Raw genomic sequence first — 24,658 nt, 5'->3', positions numbered from 1 at the left:
CGGATCTGAGACTATGTTCGCGAGCGTACTCGGAGGGAGATTTTAAACTGTCGTTTTATAAACAGTGTAACTACAATGAAGTTCCGATAGAGTCCGCAAGCTACGCAGTGTATCGACGCGGACGTCGTGCATCGCGCTCGCAGCAGCGGGTGTATTGAGAACATATTTGGTCGTGTATCGGCAGTAATTGGCTGGGAGCGGGCGGATCGATCGCCCGATGTGACACAAATACCTCGTTCCACCACGCAATCACCCTCAGTAATCCACTATCGATCTAATTGTTTTTTCTAATGACCAATGTTGGAATCAATTATTGCAATCCATTACAACTTGTTGTTCATTTATTATCTAGTTTATTCGACTGAACATTAATTACTATGATTTATAGCCATTCATTCCAGAATATATGTTAGTAGGTCCAAACTTAAGTATGATTTAGCAAGCAAGTGCCGTAGTCGATTCTATTTTTATTTGAACTCAAGTATGAGCTTTCAATGTTTAAACTGTTCATTGTATTCATATTTCCACTAATGTATATATGTGTATTAATGCAGAACATTAACCAACACTAGCCTCTTCTACCTCTCTGCCTCTATCACTTTTTCTCTGGGTATATAAGAAAAGAAAATTGTATTGCATTTACTTCCGATTTACACGAACATACGTAGTTACCACTCAATCATAACTGAAACAGTGTAACAGCATATTTTGACTAACGTAAACACGCTAACGGAATGCAATTATACCTAATCCTATCCATTTGCGATTTGCTAAGTGATTTAACTTAAGTATCTGACTGAAATAGAACGTGCAAGTCTTGAAATGGCTTATATTTCACCCCACGCCCCACGGCAATCTCCGAGGATTGCTCTTGACCTGCAATGCAAAACGTCCCAACAAAAGCTTGCATCAACAGTGTAGCACTAAAATGAAACAAACTGAAACCTTTCTGAACACATCAAATGTTCATCATATTTAGGCCATATAACTCGGAAACATTTAAAAAGTGCTCTACTAGTTGAAAAAGTTTTGTACCTTAATTTCTTAATTATGTACTGGTTCCGTAATCTCATGAATCAATGCATTGTTGTTTAGTTTTTGGTATTGCTAATGCGTTGCATATTTATCATGACGTTAACTAATTTAATGGAATAATACTATGATGCGAATGCTTAGGAAGTTATTCTTGATCGTGTTCGAGAAATTAATATTTACTCATTAATAGGTAAGGTCGTAACTCGGGTCAATGAATAAATCAACTTTAAAGTAATTCATTTCAAAATCACACAATATATTCTGCAATCCACGCCACTTTTAACGTTCTGAATAAAGTGCCACAACAATGGTGTGAAGTCAACCATTTTGGAATGTTCAAAACGAAAACAGCGCTATAAAAATATCTATAAATTTTTGAGCGAAATATTCATTGGATTTTTCGGACAGTTAATACAAGCTATATTTAACTTTGAAATTGTATTTACGGAGAATCGAAGTGAATTTCATATAAATGCAGAGAAAATTTCATCCATTTGCCCATAAGTAGCTTTCCAATTTCAAATTCAAGTTCATTTATTTGCATCAACACAAACGAAAAAAATCTGGTACAATATATGTACTTATAACAATATGTTAAATATTCACATCTTGCACAATAAAAAAATGTCATAAAATGCCAAGAGCCAAAACAACTCCCAATCATTTATTACACGAAAATTTTATTATTTATAGGCTGTAGAGTACCTCAAAACTCGGAACTAATATGTAATACAACAATATTATAATATAGTATTCGAGATATATAATTGTATATTTTTAAAATATTCATTTACCTTCTACAAGTTTTATTTAACAAAAAAACTATTCTTGCCTTTCCTACTTTTACAACTCCATCTGTATATGATAACAACCTAGAGCCGTTTCGTAGCGGACAATTCTTCGAAAACAAAAAGTATTAAAATTGTGCATAAGGGAATATGTTAGTAAAATTTGATCGATACCTTTAGATTGGATTGTTTTCAGTAAGCCTTGAGACGGCCGCAGCGGTCGCGTCAGCCGTAAACATTGTGCCGCTCCATTGAAATGTTGTCTCTTAGGGCTATGTTTTATTGAAAAACTTTCTACGTTTCGCCTCTGGCTCCCAGGGCTCGTAACCACAACCATCTTTTTCACTATCAATGAAGATTGCTTTTATGTTCCTATCTTAACAATTGTATTATGAAATGAAGTTTTAATATTAAGAATTTGCATTTTTCTAAGCGCGTTTTTTTTAAATATGTTATTGCGCATTGCTTAACACACGTGGTACTAAGAACTACTTTTTCTTATTATCTTATATTTATTCTTTGTGAAAAAAAATACAACGGTTCATAATTACCGGTTATTTTAGAATAAAACTAACTTTTGATTTATTTCTGATGACGCGATTCATTATATTTTCCAAATACCTATTTGTAACTTTTTGTTCTCTGGAATATCCTAAAAAACAGCCTGAAGTTAAACAATGTTAAATAAATCATTTTATATGTGCTTATAAAACCAATTAAATACATGCCCCTCAGTAAATAGCGGGAATAGGCGCAAGGTGGTCTTAGTAAATCGCTCCATTAGGCAGTTAAAAGCTCGTCGCTATCGTCGAAACATAACTCATGCGCCCGTCTCCGCGCGGTCCTATAAATTACGCCTTTGTGCGAACGGGGGCGTGCCCGCTTAAAATATGTACGACATTGTCTTCCCTGCACCTCTCCCCTCTCATATCTTACACTGAAATCCAACGAAGGTCATCTTTTACTAAATTAGTACAAATGTCCATCCGCCTCACGGATTCAAATAAATTTCTGTGAAAATCATTCAAACCAAGTTTTTCAATTGTAAACTGGTACAAAAGCAGAATGTTACAAAAAGTATAAATAAAAGTACATAAAGATAATTAAAAATGTATACAAAATTATACTTATTGATAGAATAACTAGATATTTTATATATTTAACTAGCTCTTATAATTGTCAAAACCTTACAACAACAAAGCATTGTTATGTATAATGTAGGATCGTTGTCTCGACTTTTTGACGAAACGACAAAAATAAGGAAATATACTATTAATTTATATAAAAAATAGTTAATTTGTAAATTTATATTATCGTAGTAAAAGAAATTATAAACTTGTAATATTTATTAACCACTAGCTTTCTATATAACTTTCGATATAACTATCTCCAGACACAGAAATCATAAAATCGCGTCTAACAAACTAAAAAAAATAAACAAACAAACATGCAAACACACTTTTTTAAACTTTTTCAAGCTTTTCTAGTCAAGAGCTATCTTTTGGCTTAGTAGCTCGAATAAGTAGATATTTCAGTTGTTCTCATATCATTAGACCCTAACAAGGCTTTAGGAGCCGTAGAAGCAGTAATCGAAGCTCGGTCAAGCGGGAGAGATAATACCTCCGCTACATCCTATACATATATCCACTTCTCGTTACTTTAAGAAAACAAATCCTGGTGAAACGTAATACAACTTTTATTTTCCGAGGAAATTCATAACATCCTTTGGAAACAAATCAAAGTACAATTCAAAACCACAATATATACTATGTATATAAAATAAAAGTCAAAAAGAAGTATGAGACAAGAGACAAATGATTGTTCATAGCCAGAAATTAACCGTTATAAAAACGTGCGGCGGTTAAAAAAAATTGTTCCTGAAAAATGCTGGTAATCATTATAAATACAAGTATTACGGAGCTTATTCGAACTACATTGAAAATTGAAGTTACGATGAAACACAAACAATAAAGTCTCGTTTACAGGAAAATGTAAACATGTATTCAATGCCCCGCGCGTGCTACGTGCATGCATGCTACGGGCGTAATCATTCGATTATTATTATTCACGAGTTACGAGCTTAACATTGGCATTCAACGCGATATCAAGTTATTTTTGTACATTTACTTTATATAACGTAGGTACAGTAAAAGTTTAATGATCAATTTTTCGAAACCTAAATGAAGACCGACATTTTGTAACACCTACCTATAATTTTATTCTATTGAAAGGAGCAACGCAATTTGAAACAACAATGGACCTCGGCCTTCAAAATAGATAAGTCGCGGCTCGAGATCAGGCGAGCGTGCAGGAAATAAATTGATTTTTCAATTTATCTGCACATGTGGATAACATCACCACTACTTGAAACGGTGAAGGAAAACATCGTAAGGAAACCGGCATGTCTGAGAATCAAAAATTCGACGACATGTGACATCTGCTAACCTGCACTTGGCCAGCGTGGTGGATTATGGCCTAAACCCTCGGAGGCCTTTGTCCGAGCAGTGGGAACATAAATGGGTTGATGGTGGTGATGGTATACAATAATAAAATAGTAACCAGAATATTTCTGTACATTAAATAGTTTTAAAAGTTTTAATCTCTTAAGCCGCCGTAATAAAAACCGATCAGTGAAACGGATGTGAAATTCATGTAAAGTACATTAAGTATATGAGTACGAGTTATGCTTACACGAATTATTTTCTGAGTAGACAACTAAATATACAATAACTATATAAAGTTAGGACGAACCGAAACAAAAGGGACACACGCCGGTAGTGAAATGTCTTCTGTAATGAATTTAGGCGCACTAATGGAAGCAAACCGCATAGTTGGCGTTGCGGCTGACAGGCCTACACCTCCGACGCCACATCCTGCAAACGGTGACATGCTCTAAGTAAAGCTGTTAGTAGAATGAATTAACAGACGATTCTATCCTCCTCGTTACGTTAACGTGCAATACCTTCTATTCCTTAAGGCCCCCTGAGAATAGACGTCATATTTGCCTTTCACCGTTTTCCATATTGCATCCGAATGCAGAAAACACTCAACATAGGTGATTGTGGATTTCACAGATCCTAGGTCTGATTTGAGGACTATATTCTCAGTGATTACGTTGGTATTTTTTCCTAATTATTTAACATATCTTTTGGAAAAAAACAATAAGTATCTATTAATTATACATTAGATATGAAAATCAGCACACAGTTATCTAATACATATTATGTCGCAATGCTTTAACGGGCAAATAAAATTAAAAAAAAATGTTAACAGCAAGATTCACGTGGATATATATATATATATATATATATATACTTAGTAATAAAATTGCTTTAAATTGTCCTAAAATATAATTAAATAATAATTTTCCATTTGAACGGTGTAATGAGGTAGCTACTCCATAAATAACTCTACCTATCGAATGTAGAAAGAGTAACTTACCGAGCCATGCGGGCTCAGTTGTTAAGATTTTGATTTCCATCGAAGACTTGTTCAAGACCAGGCGAACGTTCAACAATGAAAACATCGTGATTAAATCGGCACAACCAAGAATTAAAAATTGAATAATATTATCACCCCTAACAATCCGCTCTTACATAAATAGATACCGTTAAATATAAGTCCTTTTGTTAATTTTCTACCAACTAATAAAATTTACCCCTGTGTGGTTTTTATAACGTTTTAATTATAGTCAAGATAGCAAAGAACGATAGTAAAAATTATATATCCCATTGTATTAAGTTGTAGTATCAGTTCACGTCCTGTAAAACAAATGAAGGGGCTATTTATACCAATATTAGAATATTTTACAGGGATTTAAAATCGCAAACACGTAATATTCACATAACACGATGTCGCTCGCAGCTACTGTGGTTTCACATAACAGGCCGTAACATTCGCAGGTTTATTACACGTATAATTAGATAATACGCACTTGCACGCACCAGCTGCTGTTTTACCAATTATTATTTTAGTTATTATGAATTACATGACATTAATTACTGAACCCACTCATAAAACGTGAGTAATTAGTTGGGAGCAGGTTTCCTTTTTGGTACCAATTAGTTAACTAGCATCATTTTAACATTAAGATTTATGTTGTTTGATTGTTCTGATAAATTAGTACCTTCTTTGTTATATCGACTGACGCTGTATCAATTTCAGTAACACTCCTTCACAACAGGACTTATTAAGTCATGACATAAGTATAAAACAAATACTACAAATCTTTCCTTTGATGAACTTTTTAAATAATGAAACAATACTAACGTTATTTACAAAAAATCCGATATTAAAAAGCAAAATACGCTTGTGAAATTGTAACGAGAAATATTTCAGTCGATGACCACACATACATCTAGATTTCTCCCGCTCGTGCAAACGTGCTGCTTTCCGTCACAGTGGAGCATAACTGAAAGCTAGATAAGATCATAATCGTCTGAAAGTTCCCTATTCAGATCATTTGTGTCTATTTTTACATAGAATAAACACAATCACTACGTTTTATTGCAGCATTGTCTCCTAATACCGATAATTTAATAATGTCTTAATTAACTCTATGACAATAATTCGCAACTTTTACATTGTTCACAAACGTTTTGGCAAAGACGCCGAAAGATTCTTAACTCAAGGGTGTGTTTATTAGATTTATGTTTATGACCAAAGCCAGAATAATTTTACGCAAAATCCCACAGAAATATGGGTTTAGAGTTAAAAGGCAATCAAAATGTATTCGTTTGAAATTCATCTAGAACAGATATGCATCAAAATAGGTACCGAAACTTGGAGATTTTAACGATTATACTGTATACTTACTGCTGCAAATCACCGCTAGGCGCTATTCTCTTTGTCTACTATACAAATACGCAGTAAATACTTTAATTAATACAATGGACAATTTAGTTAAATCTATTATTTAACCTTTTTTTTATTTATTTTTAGCCAAGTATATATAGGGAGAAGTTACGTGGCAAAAAAATAACATTTTATTGTGCCTTGAATATGTAATACCTACCAATTTGCTGTCCAAATATTTAGTTAGCAGGTAGGCATGCCATTATAACACATACTAAGCTTACTCAATCGTCCATCGCAAAGTATGTGACATCTGGTTGCAATGGTATTCTGGACCATTTAATAAAAATGTACATTTTACAAATGTGCCCACAATAATGTTAAGTAAAATGTTTTGATGTCAATCACACACATTATAAAAGATCATTTTTAGTGTATTTACTATTTGTACATGTTTTATTATTCAAAAAAAAAACTATTGCATTATTTGTTGAGCTTACTTGCATAAGTTGGTATTGCTCAATTTAACAAAGGCTTATTTTATTATTATTTGAATTTGTATTTATAAACACCCACTTCCCTAAAATGGGAGTTGGAAGTTTGGATGAAGCATTTGGCAGATTTCAAAATTGTAATGCAGAAAATAACTAAAACAAAAATTAAGTTCTCTTCTGTAGTCTACATCAATAAAGGGGAACCGTGTCACCGCAAATGTAACGTGAGCGAAGCCGCGGGCAAAATCTAGTATATAAATAAAAATTTAGATTGTTTTGGTTCATAATGATCAAATATCAAACATAATGTGGGCCTAATGAAATTAAACACATTTTTAGCTTAACTTATTTATTCTTGGCTAGCATCCACATTTTCAGTTTGCAGACCCTTGATTGAAGCAACTGGAACATAAGTTACCAGAGTGAACAACTTGTGAGCCGAGTCTTCGTCGTCATTACGCCTGCGGGAAAGCCTTACCCGAACTCTGTAGGGTACATTTCTGAAATTTAAGAAATATTCTTTTTAGTTATTTACATAAAGTATAATTTATAGTAAGGCAAATGTTTACATATATATCTTGTTAACCATAAAATCTGCTTATTGACATGTTTGTCTATTTTCACAAAAAAACATTAATGTTATGGAGTCAGCACATTAATAATGAAACCATAGAACAAAGTTATTCCTAGTATTTATTCATGTCATTAATTTATTCAAACAATTCACCAATGAGAAAAAAACAAGCTGAAATGTAACATGAATGATGTTGATCAGAAAAGTTATTTCAAGTTTGTTAATCAATAATACACAAAAACTATAACAGATTTTAAAAAGCTGAATTATCATTTGTTAATGTAGAATTAAAAAAAAACAATCTTGTATTTATAAAACCTCATTTATATTTATTGAATATTGTCACATAAATCCAATGTATAGAGTAAAAATTTAAAAAGAAATAACATTCATCAATTTAACAAAACCTAAAGAATTTTATATTGATGATATTGCAATTATAGATATTTTACAATATTATTACATAAACATAGCTACAGTACACTACCTATGAAAGGCATCATAAAAGTTTAACATATATACTTTATATTGGTGCTAAATACTATCAAAAATATTAAATACTTCCCCATGAATTCAATGTTTACGGTCAACAAAAAACTAAATTCATTTCATGCCTCACCTACCTTGACAATGTTTCAAATTTAAAATGAAATTATATTTTTGGATCACTATTTTCTACTCAAAATGTAGTGGTATTTATAAGGAGCACCTATGGAAGGTACTCTAAAAAAGTAGTTACTTTATTTTTTGGCTAACTGAACTGCGGCTATACTTAAAGGTACAAAACATAACAGAATAGGCTTGTTATATGATATAGCAAAATATCCATATTTTAACCTCAATTACAACTGTCATTGATAATGTAAATCTCCAAATACAATTGTTTATGTCGATGAAAAAAATTACGAATATTTTTATAATAATTTACTTGCAAAAAGCACTCACCTCACGCCTTTAGACCACAGATATTTGTTCAATCTTGTGTCTACACGAACGTCAGGGGTTCCCATTTGTTTTTCAGCAAATTTACGAATCTCCTTGATGGCACGAGGAGCACGTTTCTTGAATCCGACTCCATGAAGCCTTTTATGTAAGTTGACTGTGTATTCACGAGTAACAACTTCATTTATGGCAGATTTGCCTTTCCTCTCTCCTTTTGGTTTGGCCATTGTAAACAATCTGAAATTTTTGTATGGTATATATAAATATAAGTTTTTATCTTTAGCGCACCTTTCTATAAACACATATTAAACAATAACTTTATTTTCAAAAACCATCTATTTATGATTATATTGGATTAAAATATAACACACACACACCTTAGCGATCAAACGCCGATGCAAAAAGAAACGTCAACGTCATATGTCAGATAACAAAATCAAAATTGACAAATGACAACAGCATTTCTTTTCGCACTGTCACATTATATGCTCGGCAAAAAAAAACAAACAAACTCTTCAGCTTTGTATTATTATCATCATCTCACCGAATCAAGAAAATGTTTTGACCCCCCATAACTTCACTATGATTTAAAATACAGGCATGAATTTATAGTTACCAAGCAAGCGTTCTATAAATATGGTGAATTTCAAATTTCATTCAATTTAAACCCGTAGATTAAGAAGTATAACTAGACAAAGTTTCTTAATTTTGTCGCTCACTGACCGATCATCAAAAGCGAAAGGTACTTCTAGCAGACATGTACTGTCTCTTCGGATGTGCCTAGAAATCTTACCTACAACTTTCGATTTTCCCTATCCATTGCTTTATTTGTTAGATATTATTTGCTTACGATTTGAACGTCCTTTCGAAATTTTAAAAATATGTTATATAGAAAATTACTTATCTTCACGTTTATCAATAATTCGTATTCCAACATAGAAAGTAGTTGCAATGGATGGATCGGAAATACTGTATGTAAATAATCAACGTTTGTTGTTCCTATACCTACCGATGATTCATGATTATTTCATTCTTGATCGGTCTTTATAAGTGGGTATTTTAGAATTATATTATTTGTTTTCAAGAAGTAAAAGGTACTGCAAAAGAAAAAAACGTGGAATATCTACAAAAAGATATGAGATGAGTAAAAATTACAAGATCCCTGTCTCTACTTACGGGACCTTCTCCGTCTGTAATTAGCGAAACCAACAACATTCTATGAAAACTTTTAAAAATATCCATTAAAAATCTTTCAAGTTTTAAATAAATTAATTGACTTGGAAAGCGAACTAACAATTTAATTTAATATTATATGTAAAATTTCTTTACATAGTGCCTTCATGCGATGGCCGAGTTATTTCTATCTCCCGACCTTTATTTTAAGCCACATTCAAAAAATGAATTAAGTGGTTGTATTTTTTATTTAATTCAAATTTATCTGTGAGATATGACAAGGTTATGTTCAAAGACATAAACCAAAAAATTGTTGTTACAATTTCCTTATAAGTGAAAGCTTAAAAAATCTGATCTAAATCCGGATCAGGCGAGAGGCTAACAAAAAAGTTATTGATTTTTGTAGAAATAGTACAAAGTATCTTACTTTTTTCATGATTTACCAAAGCTCACAAACTTTAAACCGAATGTAAATCCTTCCTACTATATCCTATCCTATCCTACTAATCCTACTATCCTGCTAATATTATAAATGCGAAAGTTTATAAGGATGTGTGTGTGTTTGTTGCTCTTTCACGTAAAAACTACTGAACCGATTGCAATGAAATTTGATACGTAGACAGCTGGACAATTGGAATAACATAATATAGGAACTTTTTATCCCGATATTCCTACGAGATACGGACTTACGCGGGAAATCGCGAGTATTTCTATAATTTTTACATTTAATAAGAAATGGGTCCCATTTTAAAATTAAATCATTATAATTAAAGTAATAGCAGTACTGAGAATAACTATAACACTAAAATATTATTTGTTTGGATTGGATGTTTGGTTGATTTCCGTGCTGTTATTTGAAAGTTATGATATTCCAGTCTAATATTCCAGTGCGTAGATGGCTATTGTGTAAATTTTTATATGTGGGATGTTATAAGTTTAACATGCTCGTGCGGATAAGTCTGTCTATGATATCATCGCATTGAATTAACGCTTGATTATAAAAAATATACGTAAATATTTCAAAATCACCGTTTTAATATACTTTCTAATTCGCCAATTTGCAAACTGTCGAAAAATTGATTAGATTTAGAATTCGATTATCAGTATTTTCTTGCAATTCAACTAATTTATTTGTCATTAAATTATAATTTGTATCTTAATCTAAATAATTCATTAAATTATTGTAAGACGTATGATAAGATTAGAATTGCACGCGATAGAGAATAAATTAACAGTGTTTACTATTTTGCCCTAACTTTATTTCAGCATATTTGGCCATATACTTAGGTAGCGGAGAATCGATATGATATGTATCAAGATATTTACATGGTAGTTATTTTAATAATTTGTTCCTTATTTTATTTGATCATAGCTCCTCATTAGAAAGAGACACTAACATCGGGTGCCCTCTTATTTGGACCAGATTTTTTGCCATAGTCAAAGGCGCAATATTATACTACTTTCGGTCCAAGAGTAGTATATAGTATACAATAATAGTACGGTTTAAGTGCCAGTTTTAGTAGTATAAAGACTCTTTGGTACGTCTTTATCTATTACGCTATGACACATGTGTAAGCAGTAGGCTGTAGTATACTTTGAAGTTTGATCTATCATCTAGTCAAACTCAAAGTCAAAGCTCACAAGTCAACACGCAAATATTTAACGTACCTGTGTATTAAATATCAATAATTATATATTGCAATTTACACGTTAAAATAATAATTCATATGTCTAGTGCCTGATGGGTTTAACTTGATAATTAATATTATGTATATCGTGAAGTTCTGTGTTTTGTAAAACAAAAAACTATTTTTGTATACTAGATATATTATGATGGATACAAACAGTAGCGTACGAAACAATTCATGACTAATTTTGAAACTGGAGGACATCACAGTGACTGTATTGTGAAAAAATGAAAGAACTTATAAACGATGTTGAGAAGGGAAAAATTATGTATGATTCACCCCCTTCACAGCAATCAATGAAAATAAACCTGGGTTCAACATGGAAAACTAAGCTAAAAATTGGAATTATTATGATGCTTGTTGTAATTTATACAATTGTATTTGTAAGACGTATAATTATTCAAGAACAGAAATTAAGAAATGTCAGTGAGCTGATTAAAAAAATGAAACCTATAATTGCTTCACTCTATGAAATGGATCAAAAACTAGCCAAAGAAGTGCATGATGTGGCAAAATCGTATAATATAGATACAAAAACAAACCTAAAAAATATATAGGAAAAATTCTGGAATCAATTCTGTGAAAAATTATTTCATATGGATAACATTGAAATGTCGCCTGTATAGTTACTTTTAATGAAACGCATTTACTTATGTAATGATTTTAAAATATTTATGATTTTCTAAGTGTGACATTATATAGAGTATTGACAGTATGTGTCTTAAAGTGTGATAGATCATTTTAAATTATGGTATATTATATTGTATTATCATCATTGTACCATAGAAAATTATAATGAAAACATTGTAATTAACAAATAATTATGTCCAAAGATAATAATAAAACTTCAGAATCAGTTTAAAGATCAAACCCAAAAATAACACATACAAATTGAAGTGGATTTCTGAAAAAATATTTGGGATTGTGATAATGAAGTATTTTATAAAAAATAAATAATTGAAGTGTATTAATAGCAATTTTAATTAGCTGTAAAACAACAAGACTGTGATTGAAAAATATATTTATTTTTTATAAATCATCTTTTATTGAAATATGTGTAATGTCACATAAATTAAATAAGAAGATATTTATTTCTTGAATTCTTCATTTGAACATGTGAGTATAACTTCTTCAACAATTTTGCTTCTTTCTTTAGCTACTCTGAACATTTCTTTATGCCTCTCTGATGTAATATTACCACCTCCAAACTTCTGAACTCCACACAATACGCCTTGGTTCCAACATACTATAAGATTTGCTCCTATACCACCACACATTTCTTCTTCATATGCTGTAGGATCCGTCAAGACAATATTGCTAAAAAAATTAATAAAAACATACTGAACTATGAGCTTCTAAATTACTTGGCTTGAAAATTTGAATTCTTTAATAAATAAGAGTATTTAAAAAATTTCTACCATGTATCATAATATAAAATATGTAAAAAATACCTTTGTGGAGTTTGATATATGGCAAAACTTGTAGCTACTGGTAGTCCAGTGAGTTTAAGAGGTTTTCTAACATTGGGGTCAACTTTGATATCATCTGTTTCTGTATCATAGGTTACGGTGGGCAAAGACACTAAAAAAGAATTATTTTCAACATACAAATAGATTACTTACCACTTATATCTAAAATATTAAAAATATAGTATAGCAAAAAATAGTAATATTAAAATGTATGTTACATATACTTACATGTCTTTAAACTTGCCATTAAAGTTGTCATACAAGCATCAACAACACTGCCATCATTATCTAAGCAAACCATATCACAATAAAGTACCCAAGCTAATTTATCAGATACTATACATAAGTCCTTTAGATCTATACACTTTGAATTCATTAATAGGTCACAAACTGTATTGCTAACAACTTGTGCATGATCAGAAGGTGGTCCGGGCTTGAATTTTGATGAGCATAATGGCAATAGCTCTACATTAGTAACAAGGAAACCATTGTCTGGTTCCTCTGCTTTAGGTGTTGCTAATTCCTAAAATAAAGCAGGTATATTACATTTATTAACTAATATTAGGTTTTTATCAGTTATGTGTACCGAATATATCGATATCACGACGATCTTTAACTTACCAAGGTTATTCCACATATCACTGTTGTATTTCCACATTTAACAACTGCAGAAGCTTCTGATGTTTTTATTGCATTTAAATTGAGTTTAATACTTCGCTGTTCATCAAATTTCCTTCCATCCGGACGTACATTTCGTGAAATGTAATCATCAAAATACTTATTTGGATGAATTAACCTGAAAATAATGTGTTACAGTCAGCAATGGAGCTGGTGGGACGCCTGATGGTAAGCGCTACCGCCGCCCATGAACATTTGGAGAGGCATAAGGTCCATTGCAGACCTTACACCTCTACAAATGGTTTGCCGACTTTTTGGGAAGGGATTAAGAAAGGATTGGCGATAGGAATAAAGGAAAGGACTGGGAAGGGCAAGGAATAGGATATGGGCCTGAAAATAAATAATGATTTTATTTTATTCTATGGTCGTAACTGACGACTAAGACCTTTTCAAGTAAAATGTAGCTTACTTGTATATATCAGTCATGTTTATTAATAATTATTCCCTCGTATAACAATTATACCTAATGCTTATAAAAATAAAAATTGTTATTCTTTTTGATGGTGTATTTTTAAGATTGCTTTGAACTCAGCGTCGTCCTTATCACACATGATATTGACAGTTGACACTTGACAGTCGACAGATGGACGCAATTATTATACTACTCTTTGGATGGACGTATTGTACATTGTACATTTGTAATCATAAATTCATAAACAGAAAGTAGGTAAGAAACTTGAGACAAAACTTCGTAAACTCTCTCTCTGTAAACATGTTAAAACTTTATCCTTAGGCCAGGAATTAATTGAAACAGTAGTTATTGTATAACGCTGTACCCATTACAATTAAATAGTAAAGACATTGGCGTTCTATTGAAAAGCAAAAGCAAAAAGTATTTGCAGTCTTAAGTCTAAAGTAATTGTAGGTACTGAGTCGATAGGAACCTAAATACTGCTAACTATAGCGTAGTAGTAATTTTGTTAGTCCATTAATCCTAATCTGTTAAGTAGTCTTTTTTAATCTGTGGTACTAACTGGCAATATTAAATAAAGATGTCACCACGTCTCAAAATATCAAAATATGTTATTGAGGTAAAATTTTATATAAAACATTATATATTAGCATTTTCTTTTCACCAATCTCATTAAAAAGTTATAATTACTTGTCAATATATTTTTATCTCAATCTCAGTTATTTTAGAGAGATAAAGTTACTTAAACTATACGTCACCGTCGCGGTGTCTTGTTTTTCAGACTTTACTTGTAAGTTAAAAATTTATGAAATTTTAATGGTTTTCAGAGGTTGTCGAATATAGACACAAATGAAACAACAGGATGCTTATACGGACTTATGTACGACGGTACTTTGCTCGTGATCGGGATAAGTTTAGAATTCTTTGAAAATGAAAAGAAAACGTATAATCAATTGCTTTTAACTCTACCAGCTGAAATAGAGTTGTGTGGTGTTGTTAAATTTAGTGATACATCTAGTGTTGAGTCTAAACCCAAGGAGATACTGCAGGTAATTTGAATTTATAAACCCATAATTCACTGTTATGCTGTATAATTAATAATTATTGCTATGATTCCAGAAGCCATAAATTCTACAAGTAAGTACCCAGGGGTGCCATTTCTAAATGATCCACCATTGATTTTTTAATCATTGCTGTTACTCAAGCTCATACATTTGATACTCTGATGTACACATTCTATTTATTACAATCTTCATGGGTAACCATGTGATAATCCTCCTGCAATAGGGTACTACACTATTTAGTGTTGCCTTGTCCAGTGTTTAAATTTTCAGGAGAGAAGCTTAAAATAACTGGGCCTTATATTATTGTTTTGGTTATGAAGACTTCCAATATTGGAAATCCTAACCTGCTGTTTTAAAAATTTTATCTTCATTGCATATGAGAAATAACATATGTATATATACCAATATACTAATTTCTATTGCATCCATAATGTTGTTTATTGACATTTTATCATTTAGAAAATAAATTGTTGTTTAAAAATTATTTGTTTGTTTGAAATGAATAGGCTCCTTAACTACTGAACTGATTTAAAAAATTCTTTCACCGTTGGCATGCTAAGGGAATAGTGATTCTCAAGTGCTGCATAGGCTATGTTTCATTTTCAAAAAAATCAAGGATGCTATCTGCATTTTGAATAATCTAACCAAAGGTGTAAAAAAGTAACCAAAAAACTCCCTTCCTTAAACTATTAATGATAGAACAAAATGATGTATTACAATTTTCCAGGACACGTCACTATCTATAAAAAGTGGTGCAACAGCATTTCTCTATCTCTTACAGTTATGTCACAATAAGTGTCCTTTTATTAAACAAAAAAAAATTAAAATACCACTGCTAGAAAAGGCTCTTTATTCATACCTAGGTATTGATCCTCATCAAAATGAATAAATCAATATTTAAGACTACTTCAATACCTTAAAATCACCTTTTAAATTATTTGGTTCATATATTCCATACAATAGGTATCCAAAGTTTAAATTATAGTAAAAACTCTGCTCGGCTAGCACTGAAGGGTTATTTTTTTAGAAACTCATTGTAAAACATTGTGTATTTTCTTTTATTATATTATTATGCCCTTGCGAAGCTGTGATGGGCTGCTAGTATAATATAAATTTAATCAATGATGACTATTTCAATCAGAGGTTACTTAATTTTTGTGCATTTTATTATTACAGGATGTAGACATTACAGATAATCCATTATTTATCATAATTGGTAAGGATAAAGTGATGAGAGCACATTTCTTAGTGCATGAAAAGTTTGAAGAGACACAATATGAAGTGCTTGAATCAGACGACCTATGGAAACAGTTCCTTCATGTGAGGTTAAATACAATATTACCTCTCACATGTGAAGCAACTATCCCAGGTGTTAAGAATATTTTACAAAATAAAAGAAAGAAGGTATGTAAATCAAAAATAACAAAAACAAAAAATACAAGGAAACTTGACTAAAATGCATTGCTTTTAATTAGCATGCTGATTGCAATTAATTAAAATTAATTACTATATATGATCTTGATGACTTATAAGAAATATATAATTGTAGAAACTTATTCTACAATGGGATTGTGAGTTTTTACATTATTTTTTTATGTAACACTACAAATTATTAAATGTTGTTTGTTCATGTTTCATGTTTCAGATTGCTTCAGGTCAGGTATCCTTTCAAATTAATGGCACCTCAGTATATTTGTTTGGAGTTGCTTCGGATGTTGGAGTAACAGGTACTAGTACTGAAGCAAACATAGGAGACCTTGTTGATTCAATGAGTCCAGAACAATCATCAAAGAAGAAAAAATACAACATTAATAATGTGGTTAGTATAAGTGAAATGGAGAACTATTAGAGAACCGGCCTGTTGCCTGCAGCTTAATTTGTGTGAACTATGCAAAATTAAGTGTCAGAATTTATCAAAATCATCTTTTTTGCGATTATTAAAGTACGACTTTAATTCATAAATTCTCTCAGATGGGTTGAGTAATTTTCAAAATGATGTTCTATTTTACGTTATTAATACAAACTTATGATAGCCATCAATGGCTTCTACCGCCTCCTTGGTACAGTGACTATCACATAAGCGTAGACCACCCCTTGGTTGGATGTGTATATTATTTGCCCCATAATAGGGCTAGGGTACACATTATTTCATATCATACTGGTTAGTGGTTCGCTTCATGTAGTTTACAATTTTTTTTTTTTGTACTATCAACTACCTTCAAAAACTGCAGGAGAATATCAATTCCATTTTTTTTTTGTTTTTGTTACCTGATAACTTTCAACTGGGTGAACCCAATTTTATGACTCTTTTTGTTTTGGGCTTAATTTTTTTTTTACGTCTAGGAGGTTCTGCCAGTCAGCCTAGTTATGAAAGCGACAAAAGATATATTATCAGATAAACTTGTCAAGACTGCTGTTAAAATGATGACTACTCAAAGGAAACGTAAGTAGCAACAAATCTAAAACTTGATCCTATGCAATCAATAAATTTTACATATGATATATTTGAAAAAATGATTATAAAAGCTTTTCAATTGAATTTTATTTCAAACTACTTCATATAAATATAATATTTCATTTCCAGCTGCCTTCTGTATAAGTATGCCACTAAGAATTGACACATTGGCTATGATTCACCGTAATACAAAGGTCTCAGAGCTTTACAATGTACTTGTCGAGGCTGCGTGTCGCTCACTTAAGTTATTGGAAAGTGTTCTTATTGAACAGCTGGGTAAAGTATATATTTTAATGTGTATTTATTTAATTATCTTATTCATTTACACTTGATCTCAGTGGTACTGTGGTATTAATACACTTTGTGTACTTTCTATTTTATAAAAATTAATTGTGTGTTTGGTTGCAAAATTTTATCCTTATCTATTGAAAACAAACTATATAAAATCAATTCTAATTAAAGAAGACGGAAAAATATGTATGTTAACATTGTAAAGACCTATAATTATTACCTTATACAGGGCAAGAAGGTATAGGTGATGGTGCTGGTCTGCGACTGCCCGAAACTTATCATTATCTTCCGCCAGAGATTGGACATTTCATTACAAGAGTAATGCCAAAAGGGATACCCGATGAAAGTATGGGTAAGTTATGCCTAAAATATATTTTTTTTAAATTAAACAATCCTCGAGCAACTTTGGATGCCACGAAAAATGCATAGAACATGAAATTCAATTATATAATTTGATTTTTATGAGCAAAAAACCAGGAATTTTGGGCAAAAGTTACCCCATTTGTACATTTTATTTATGCAGTTACTGCAAAATGATGCATAATTGCATACTATAATTTGTTTGTTGTTAAAATTAAAGAGATTGAAGTGATGTCCATAATTTTATCAATTAATTTGCAAGACAATCTTTTATATGTGTGTATGCTTGTGTTTACATTTCTTTATTTTATTACAGAAAAAGAGAGAAACCTCCTGCACGAGCAGTTAGCTCTGCCACAGGACAGACCGATATTCCGGAGGGGAAATGCATATATCTTCCATAGTTCGAAACTAATAAATCCGCACGAAGCTATACTGCAACAAATCAAGTCTAATGTGAAAGTGGCTTTAGTTCGTGGAAGATATATCTATTACCATTACATGCAGGATAACTTTAATGATGATGGATGGGGTTGTGCCTATCGCTCTATGCAAACTATATTCTCTTGGTTTAAGTGAGTTATGGTTATGTTAATTAGAGAATATGTTTAAGGTTCTGTTAAATGCAATTGTTAATGCTTAATAGTTGCATTTATATTTTAAAACTTTAATGTTTGTGAGGAGGGATGCATGTGTTTGTGTATGTTTGTTACTCTTTCACGTAAAAATTACTGAACCGATTGCAATTAAATTTGGTACGTAGATAGCTGGATTATTATCCCGATATTCCTAAGGGATATAGATTTACGCGGGTGAAATCGCGGGGCGCAGCTAGTCTATGCATAATATAGAAAGGTATCGAATTATAATTAACGTTAACGAAATTGCAGCGGTTGACAACTCATGGTTTTTATGCTGGGATAGCATATGGTACAATATATTATGTATTTTAGCAGATAACTTAATTGAAAATAATTCAAATTTTAATTCAATTTGCAGGTATCAAGGATACAGTTCAATAGATGTACCCAGTCATAAAGAAATCCAACAGTGCCTTGTTAAAATAGGTGACAAACCGTCTACATTTGTAGGGTCTAAGCAATGGATAGGTTCCACAGAAGTTATGTTTTGTCTGGATACATTAATTGGTGTTCAATCTAGGATATTGTTCGCAAACACAGGCGCAGAGTTACAGAGTTACACGCCGGAATTAATGCATCATTTTGTACAACACGGAAGCCCAATAATGATTGGTATGTTTTCGACTACTCAATTATGAAATTAATTTAAATATATTTTTAATAATTGTAGGAATATGTGTGTGTTATAGTCTAAAGAAGATTTTGTATTTTTTTAATCAAATAATTAAATAAATATACTTTTTAAAACATGTATTGCACTTTTGTGTTAATTAACTTACAAAAACAAATCAATAAACCCTTTGATCCTGTTTGTTTTGATCACAATACCTCCTTTCATTAAAAAAAAAAATAATAATGTGTGAAAAATCAATTTCAGGTGGTGGTGTTTTAGCTCACACCATTATAGGAGTTGAATACAATGAAGAGAAAAACGAAACCCGTTATTTGATCCTCGATCCGCATTACACGGGAGCTGATGATATCCAAACAGTTATTGGAAAGGGTTGGTGTGGTTGGAAGGGTGCAGATTTTTGGAATAAAACTGCCCATTACAACCTCTGTCTTCCTCAAACTAAACAAACTGTGTGAAACAAACATATCGCTTATCTATCTTAACTTAACACTCGTTACGAAATATGATGTAAAGGAAAGGGAAGATGCGTAGTAAATATTATGGAAAAGCAAATGTTATTAGTGACAGAGATAGTTTTTTGTACGAACAGGAGCAACAATTTGTTAAGGCAAATCTGGCTTTTTATAAGAATAGTTCGCTAAAATGTATCTTGCTTATTAATATACAATAATATGCAAAAGTTTTGTGATTGCATTTATGACACAACAATTAATCATATGAATGGCGATTTTCGATCTGTGTATGGAAAGGAAAACATGAACAAAATCAAAAATATTTAATACTATATATTAAAATAAATTCATTGCAAATTGATCCGTAGAATAATTTCAAAATCGTATATTAGACGTAAATTACAGGAATAATAAACATAATTCCTTAGCAACGATACTTTGATAAGGCATGTTATTACGAATGCAATAATTGTGATATAAAGATAGTGTAAGCTTAAAGTATTAAAGCTCAATAATTGTTGAACCTAGTTGATATCCGTTCTTAAAAAATATAAGTTCGACCAATTGCGTTGCTTATATGACATTAAATAAAATGTTGGTTAAGACCAACAATGGGACATAAGTGTCCCTCATTTATTATAATTATGTATCTCATTCCATAATACTCGGGTACAATCAGATAGATAATACCCGGTCTTTTGGAAGGCTTATTATATTTTCCATAGGTATTCTGGCCATATAGTTAACAGCTAGCTTTACGTTCAAATCACAAATGATTATGTGCGTGTTTTAAGACTGCGGGTTGTGTACGAACACAAAACAATTATTGTAAAATTATTTTAATCAAAGCAGGTGCTATTATGAGCATTATAAGAAAATCCAGTCTTTCTCAAATTGGAATAATCGTGTTACACGATGATTGTATTCTTCCAACTTCGTTGTAACATGATCTCATATTTTAAATCGAACGTTTATAACAGAATTCATAATATAATAATATGTAATTCGTAAAATGGTCTGGTTATATATCAATGCTTTATAGATTTTATACACCAACAAAAATCCATCCATACATTTATGTTTAGGTCTTTATATTATGTATTTGTAAAACTTAATATAAAATAATTTTGTACCGTAATAACACGTGTTACATGTTTTTTTTTTGTCTGTTAATGCAGCATTGAAATAATTTTTAATTAGCTGAAATGTTTTATTACGATGACTCACTATCTCAAGGTTATAAGTTTAATGGAATTGTTATATTTTGTATCAAATAAATTATTATTTGAATGAAGTGGATTTATTCACGTCAGTTCAAGTTCCAATCAACGCAAGTAAACGAAAATTTCAATGTAAAATGTCAATCCAAGAGGCCTTAGCCCTAGGCTTCCCTGCAGTGGGAACAATAATGAGTTGAAAATTATCACATCCAAGTGGTAAGGCGTCACCACGACAGACCGAATACGCATTGAATATGCTTACGTGATAATAATTAACAGGCGAAAGACATACAAGCAAAGCGTTTAAGATTCCCCGTAAATTATATAATCAATACAAATTTAATAAAAGACATTTTAAATGTAACAGATTTATTTACAAATCAATGTTTCTTAAATAATACGCTAAACTTAACAATAAAGCATATCAATTTATATACAACATCACAGAAATCAGGTTACAGCTAAGAAATTATGGACAGGACAAAAATGAAACAAATATACAGATATATCTATTATTTATGCAATTTATTGCTATATCTATAGGATTCAGTAGTTGCAACATAAATTTCCTATTTATTCTATTTCTCTTATAATATTTTTAGGGATAAGCATACAAGTTTTTTTTTGTCTTTAGATTTATTAAATTAGTAGTTAAAACCCAATTGTAAATATGTATTATATAGGTTATATATAAATACCACCGTTACCCTGAAAAACCTTTTAGACAACAATAAGATGGTTTGTCATTTAAGTAAAAGAAAATTGATTTTTTTATTTGTCCCTGGGTAAATAAATCATTCACTGTTTTACATGGAATGTCTTCTCTCATGTAAAAGAGAATTAAACTTTAAAGCAGCAATGTATTCCCAGTATTCAAAGAGGAATTTCAAAGCCGAACCGATTATAAATTAGTACATTGAATATTTAACATATAAATAAGCCACGAGCTCTCCATATAACCTTACATATAGTTTTAAACCGTTATTTTAATAATGTTAAATAAGTTTTCTGATCAAATAATCAATGAAATATTAATACAAGAAGGAAAGGCTATCCCTTGCATAGAAGTATTTATATTTCCAAACGAAACTCATTTATTGGGTGTTCATTTTTTGTCCTATTATTCGAGGCGCATTGAGTAAATCCATAGAACATCGCAAGCATCTAGCTTATGTGTCAAAAATTAATATATTTTGGTGTCAAAACTTATCACATGATTTCTGGTATCATTTTACTAATGTGGCTATCATTGAAACCTATATTTATTATTGTTGCTGTAATCACTCTACTTTAAAACAATAGATTACAACTTTTTATAGATGGTATCATTAAAGTATCTCCAAATCACAGTGTCGAATTTGAGGAAACTTTTTCTGAAACAAAAATATATACATATATTAGACATTATTTCAGCATCAAATCGTGAAATAAAATCAATCCTATTTCTCATATAACAAAACTGGTAGTGTTTACCATTTTAATTCTATATATTACTAGTGGTCCGCCCTGGTTTTACTCATATCAAAAGATTTCTTTTAAATTCGTCCAGTACTCCCTGAGGTTAACGCATTAAAACAATCTCTTTAGTATGATATTACTATTATAATAATTATTGTATTTTGTTGATATAAAACATCATCATTATTAACATCACATATTAATTCAAACTCAGACCTCTTACGAGGGGTCTTGAGAGCTCAACGCCACCGGGCTAAGTTCGATGGGTAGATATAAACAGTATTATATTGAATTTTTAAATACACTTGTATAACTTAAATGAACTAGTCTTCGTCTAAAATAGTTAACTACTCACCCTCAATTTTAATTCTATCCTATCTATTTCACCTCCCAACATATCAACAATGTTCTCGCCATGTTTCAAAAGGAACGCTTCCACGTCGTCGATCGTTTGGATCTTTTTCATATCCTTAAATGGAAATGAAAAACATTTAAAAGCTTAAAAGCACTTTGTTAGTATAATGTCTAGTTAAATAAGTTTATATGTTATTGTAAGTATATAGCTATAACTGATTGTTACAATTGTCGTAAGATATGGATTACTCACTTCCAACAAGGCATTAAGATCGTGTTTTTCTAAATATGATCTTGTTAGAGCACGCCCATCGAAATCAACTTCAGCCTGAAAACAAAAATGAAATAGTTTCCTAAATTTATTAAAAATAACACGATTTTACTATTTTACTTTCTGTATTATGGAAAAAAATAGTATTTTTCGAGTTTAAACTGGTGTTCGTTCTGGTTTAGTGTAAAAACTCGAAAATTACGACCAGGCATAAAAATTAAAACCGTAAAATAGCTCCGATGCTTTGTGAAACAAGGGTGTACAAATAGACTAATCGATAGATCGATAGATAGATAGAAAAAAAAAGAAAAAAGGTGTATGTATAAAAATAAGAACTATACAATAAAAATAAATATACAATCTTTCTAATATATAGTATATCTATAAACTAATATATATATTCTTATTTAGTACTTGTTACTATTACATACTAGCGGTCCACTTCGGGTTCGCCCGTGTTACTATTATATAGCTATTTTAACTAATACACTCTTTAGTTTTATATTCTTATATGTATAAGTATAGATAAAACCTATCATACTGTCTGACAGAAATCCAAAAAAATGTCATTATTATATGAACGTATAGGGTGTATAAAAATATAAATTTACCTTGTATCTAATGAGGTTGCTGCCAATATCGATTCCCTTCACGTCATGTATGGCTCGAATCATGAAGTCGCGCTCCAACACACTGTTGATTTCATCCAGTTGCTCTTGGCGAATAGACCTGTATTAAATATGCTTTTCATATTTAGGGTGCTCTTTTATAATCTATGTGTTTCTGTCTTTTTTAATTGTAAACTAAAGTTATTTGTTTTTGATAACCATCAAAAATCACAAAAACTATACAAAGTGAACAAAACAACCCATGAAACCGACAAACACAATGAAACAGCTTTACCATGTTCCAGGTAAAACATATAAATTGGTCACGATTTCTAATAATGTTTTGAATAATGTGCGCTTCTTAAAATAAAACCAAAAACACATAGCTCTTTGTCCACGTTGACAAACACACAAAGATAGCCTGTATCAATCTCCCTTCTTTCTATCACCAGTCACAAAAATACAAGATAAATCGCTCCATTACGACATTGAAGAAAGCCAACAAACACACTTTATAACATAAGAGTAAGAAAGTTACTCAAAAATAATTTGGTTTCTTCAATTTTCAAGATGAGTTAAATCTTTAAGTTAACAATTACGAGAATATAAAAAACAGGATGCATTATTTCTTAGTAACGCGTCCGCGTATCCTTCATACACGTACACGTAGATACACGTACATACGAACCAACCCCACCTGCCAACCAGCGTGCCCACGTTGCTGAGTATGCGTCCGTCTATCCTACACACACGTACACGTAAAAACACGTACATTCGTACACTCTTACAAACCCCACCTGCCA

The 24,658-nt window shown here is 31.2% G+C and overlaps 4 protein-coding genes across 4 annotated transcripts; 1 reads left to right on the top strand and 3 right to left on the bottom strand.

The window, feature by feature from the left end:
• Nucleotides 1-7,443: 7,443 nt before the first annotated feature.
• Nucleotides 7,444-9,089, bottom strand: LOC119833497 (60S ribosomal protein L31). Its single transcript, XM_038357520.1, has 3 exons — nt 9,005-9,089; nt 8,631-8,864; nt 7,444-7,611 (listed from the first exon to the last, which is right to left on the bottom strand). Exons 2-3 carry the CDS (start codon nt 8,852-8,854, stop codon nt 7,461-7,463), a joined length of 375 nt encoding a protein of 124 aa, XP_038213448.1. The 5' UTR covers nt 8,855-8,864; nt 9,005-9,089; the 3' UTR covers nt 7,444-7,460.
• A 3,403-nt stretch (nt 9,090-12,492) lies between these two features.
• On the bottom strand, nt 12,493-14,196 carry LOC119833496 (exosome complex component RRP43-like). Its single transcript, XM_038357519.1, has 5 exons — nt 14,045-14,196; nt 13,579-13,753; nt 13,186-13,480; nt 12,940-13,069; nt 12,493-12,805 (listed from the first exon to the last, which is right to left on the bottom strand). Exons 1-5 carry the CDS (start codon nt 14,059-14,061, stop codon nt 12,577-12,579), a joined length of 846 nt encoding a protein of 281 aa, XP_038213447.1. The 5' UTR covers nt 14,062-14,196; the 3' UTR covers nt 12,493-12,576.
• Nucleotides 14,197-14,600: 404 nt separating this feature from the next.
• Nucleotides 14,601-20,538, top strand: LOC119833495 (probable Ufm1-specific protease 2). The gene is made up of 10 exons (XM_038357517.1): nt 14,601-14,666; nt 14,875-15,096; nt 16,288-16,515; nt 16,757-16,930; nt 17,455-17,554; nt 17,696-17,842; nt 18,087-18,209; nt 18,534-18,792; nt 19,217-19,470; nt 19,736-20,538. The coding sequence occupies exons 1-10, from the start codon at nt 14,628-14,630 to the stop codon at nt 19,945-19,947; spliced, it is 1,758 nt and encodes a 585-aa protein (XP_038213445.1). The 5' UTR covers nt 14,601-14,627; the 3' UTR covers nt 19,948-20,538.
• Nucleotides 20,539-21,523: 985 nt separating this feature from the next.
• Nucleotides 21,524-23,998, bottom strand: LOC119833498 (zinc transporter 9-like). Its single transcript, XM_038357521.1, has 4 exons — nt 23,859-23,998; nt 23,230-23,304; nt 22,978-23,091; nt 21,524-22,537 (listed from the first exon to the last, which is right to left on the bottom strand). Exons 1-4 carry the CDS (start codon nt 23,919-23,921, stop codon nt 22,493-22,495), a joined length of 297 nt encoding a protein of 98 aa, XP_038213449.1. The 5' UTR covers nt 23,922-23,998; the 3' UTR covers nt 21,524-22,492.
• Nucleotides 23,999-24,658: the final 660 nt, after the last annotated feature.

Source organism: Zerene cesonia, chromosome 17 (genome assembly GCF_012273895.1).
Source record: "Zerene cesonia ecotype Mississippi chromosome 17, Zerene_cesonia_1.1, whole genome shotgun sequence".
NCBI classification, from domain to species: Eukaryota; Metazoa; Arthropoda; class Insecta; order Lepidoptera; family Pieridae; genus Zerene; species Zerene cesonia.
Note: the sequence above shows the minus strand (reverse complement) of the source record. Positions and strands in the feature narration are given on the sequence as shown.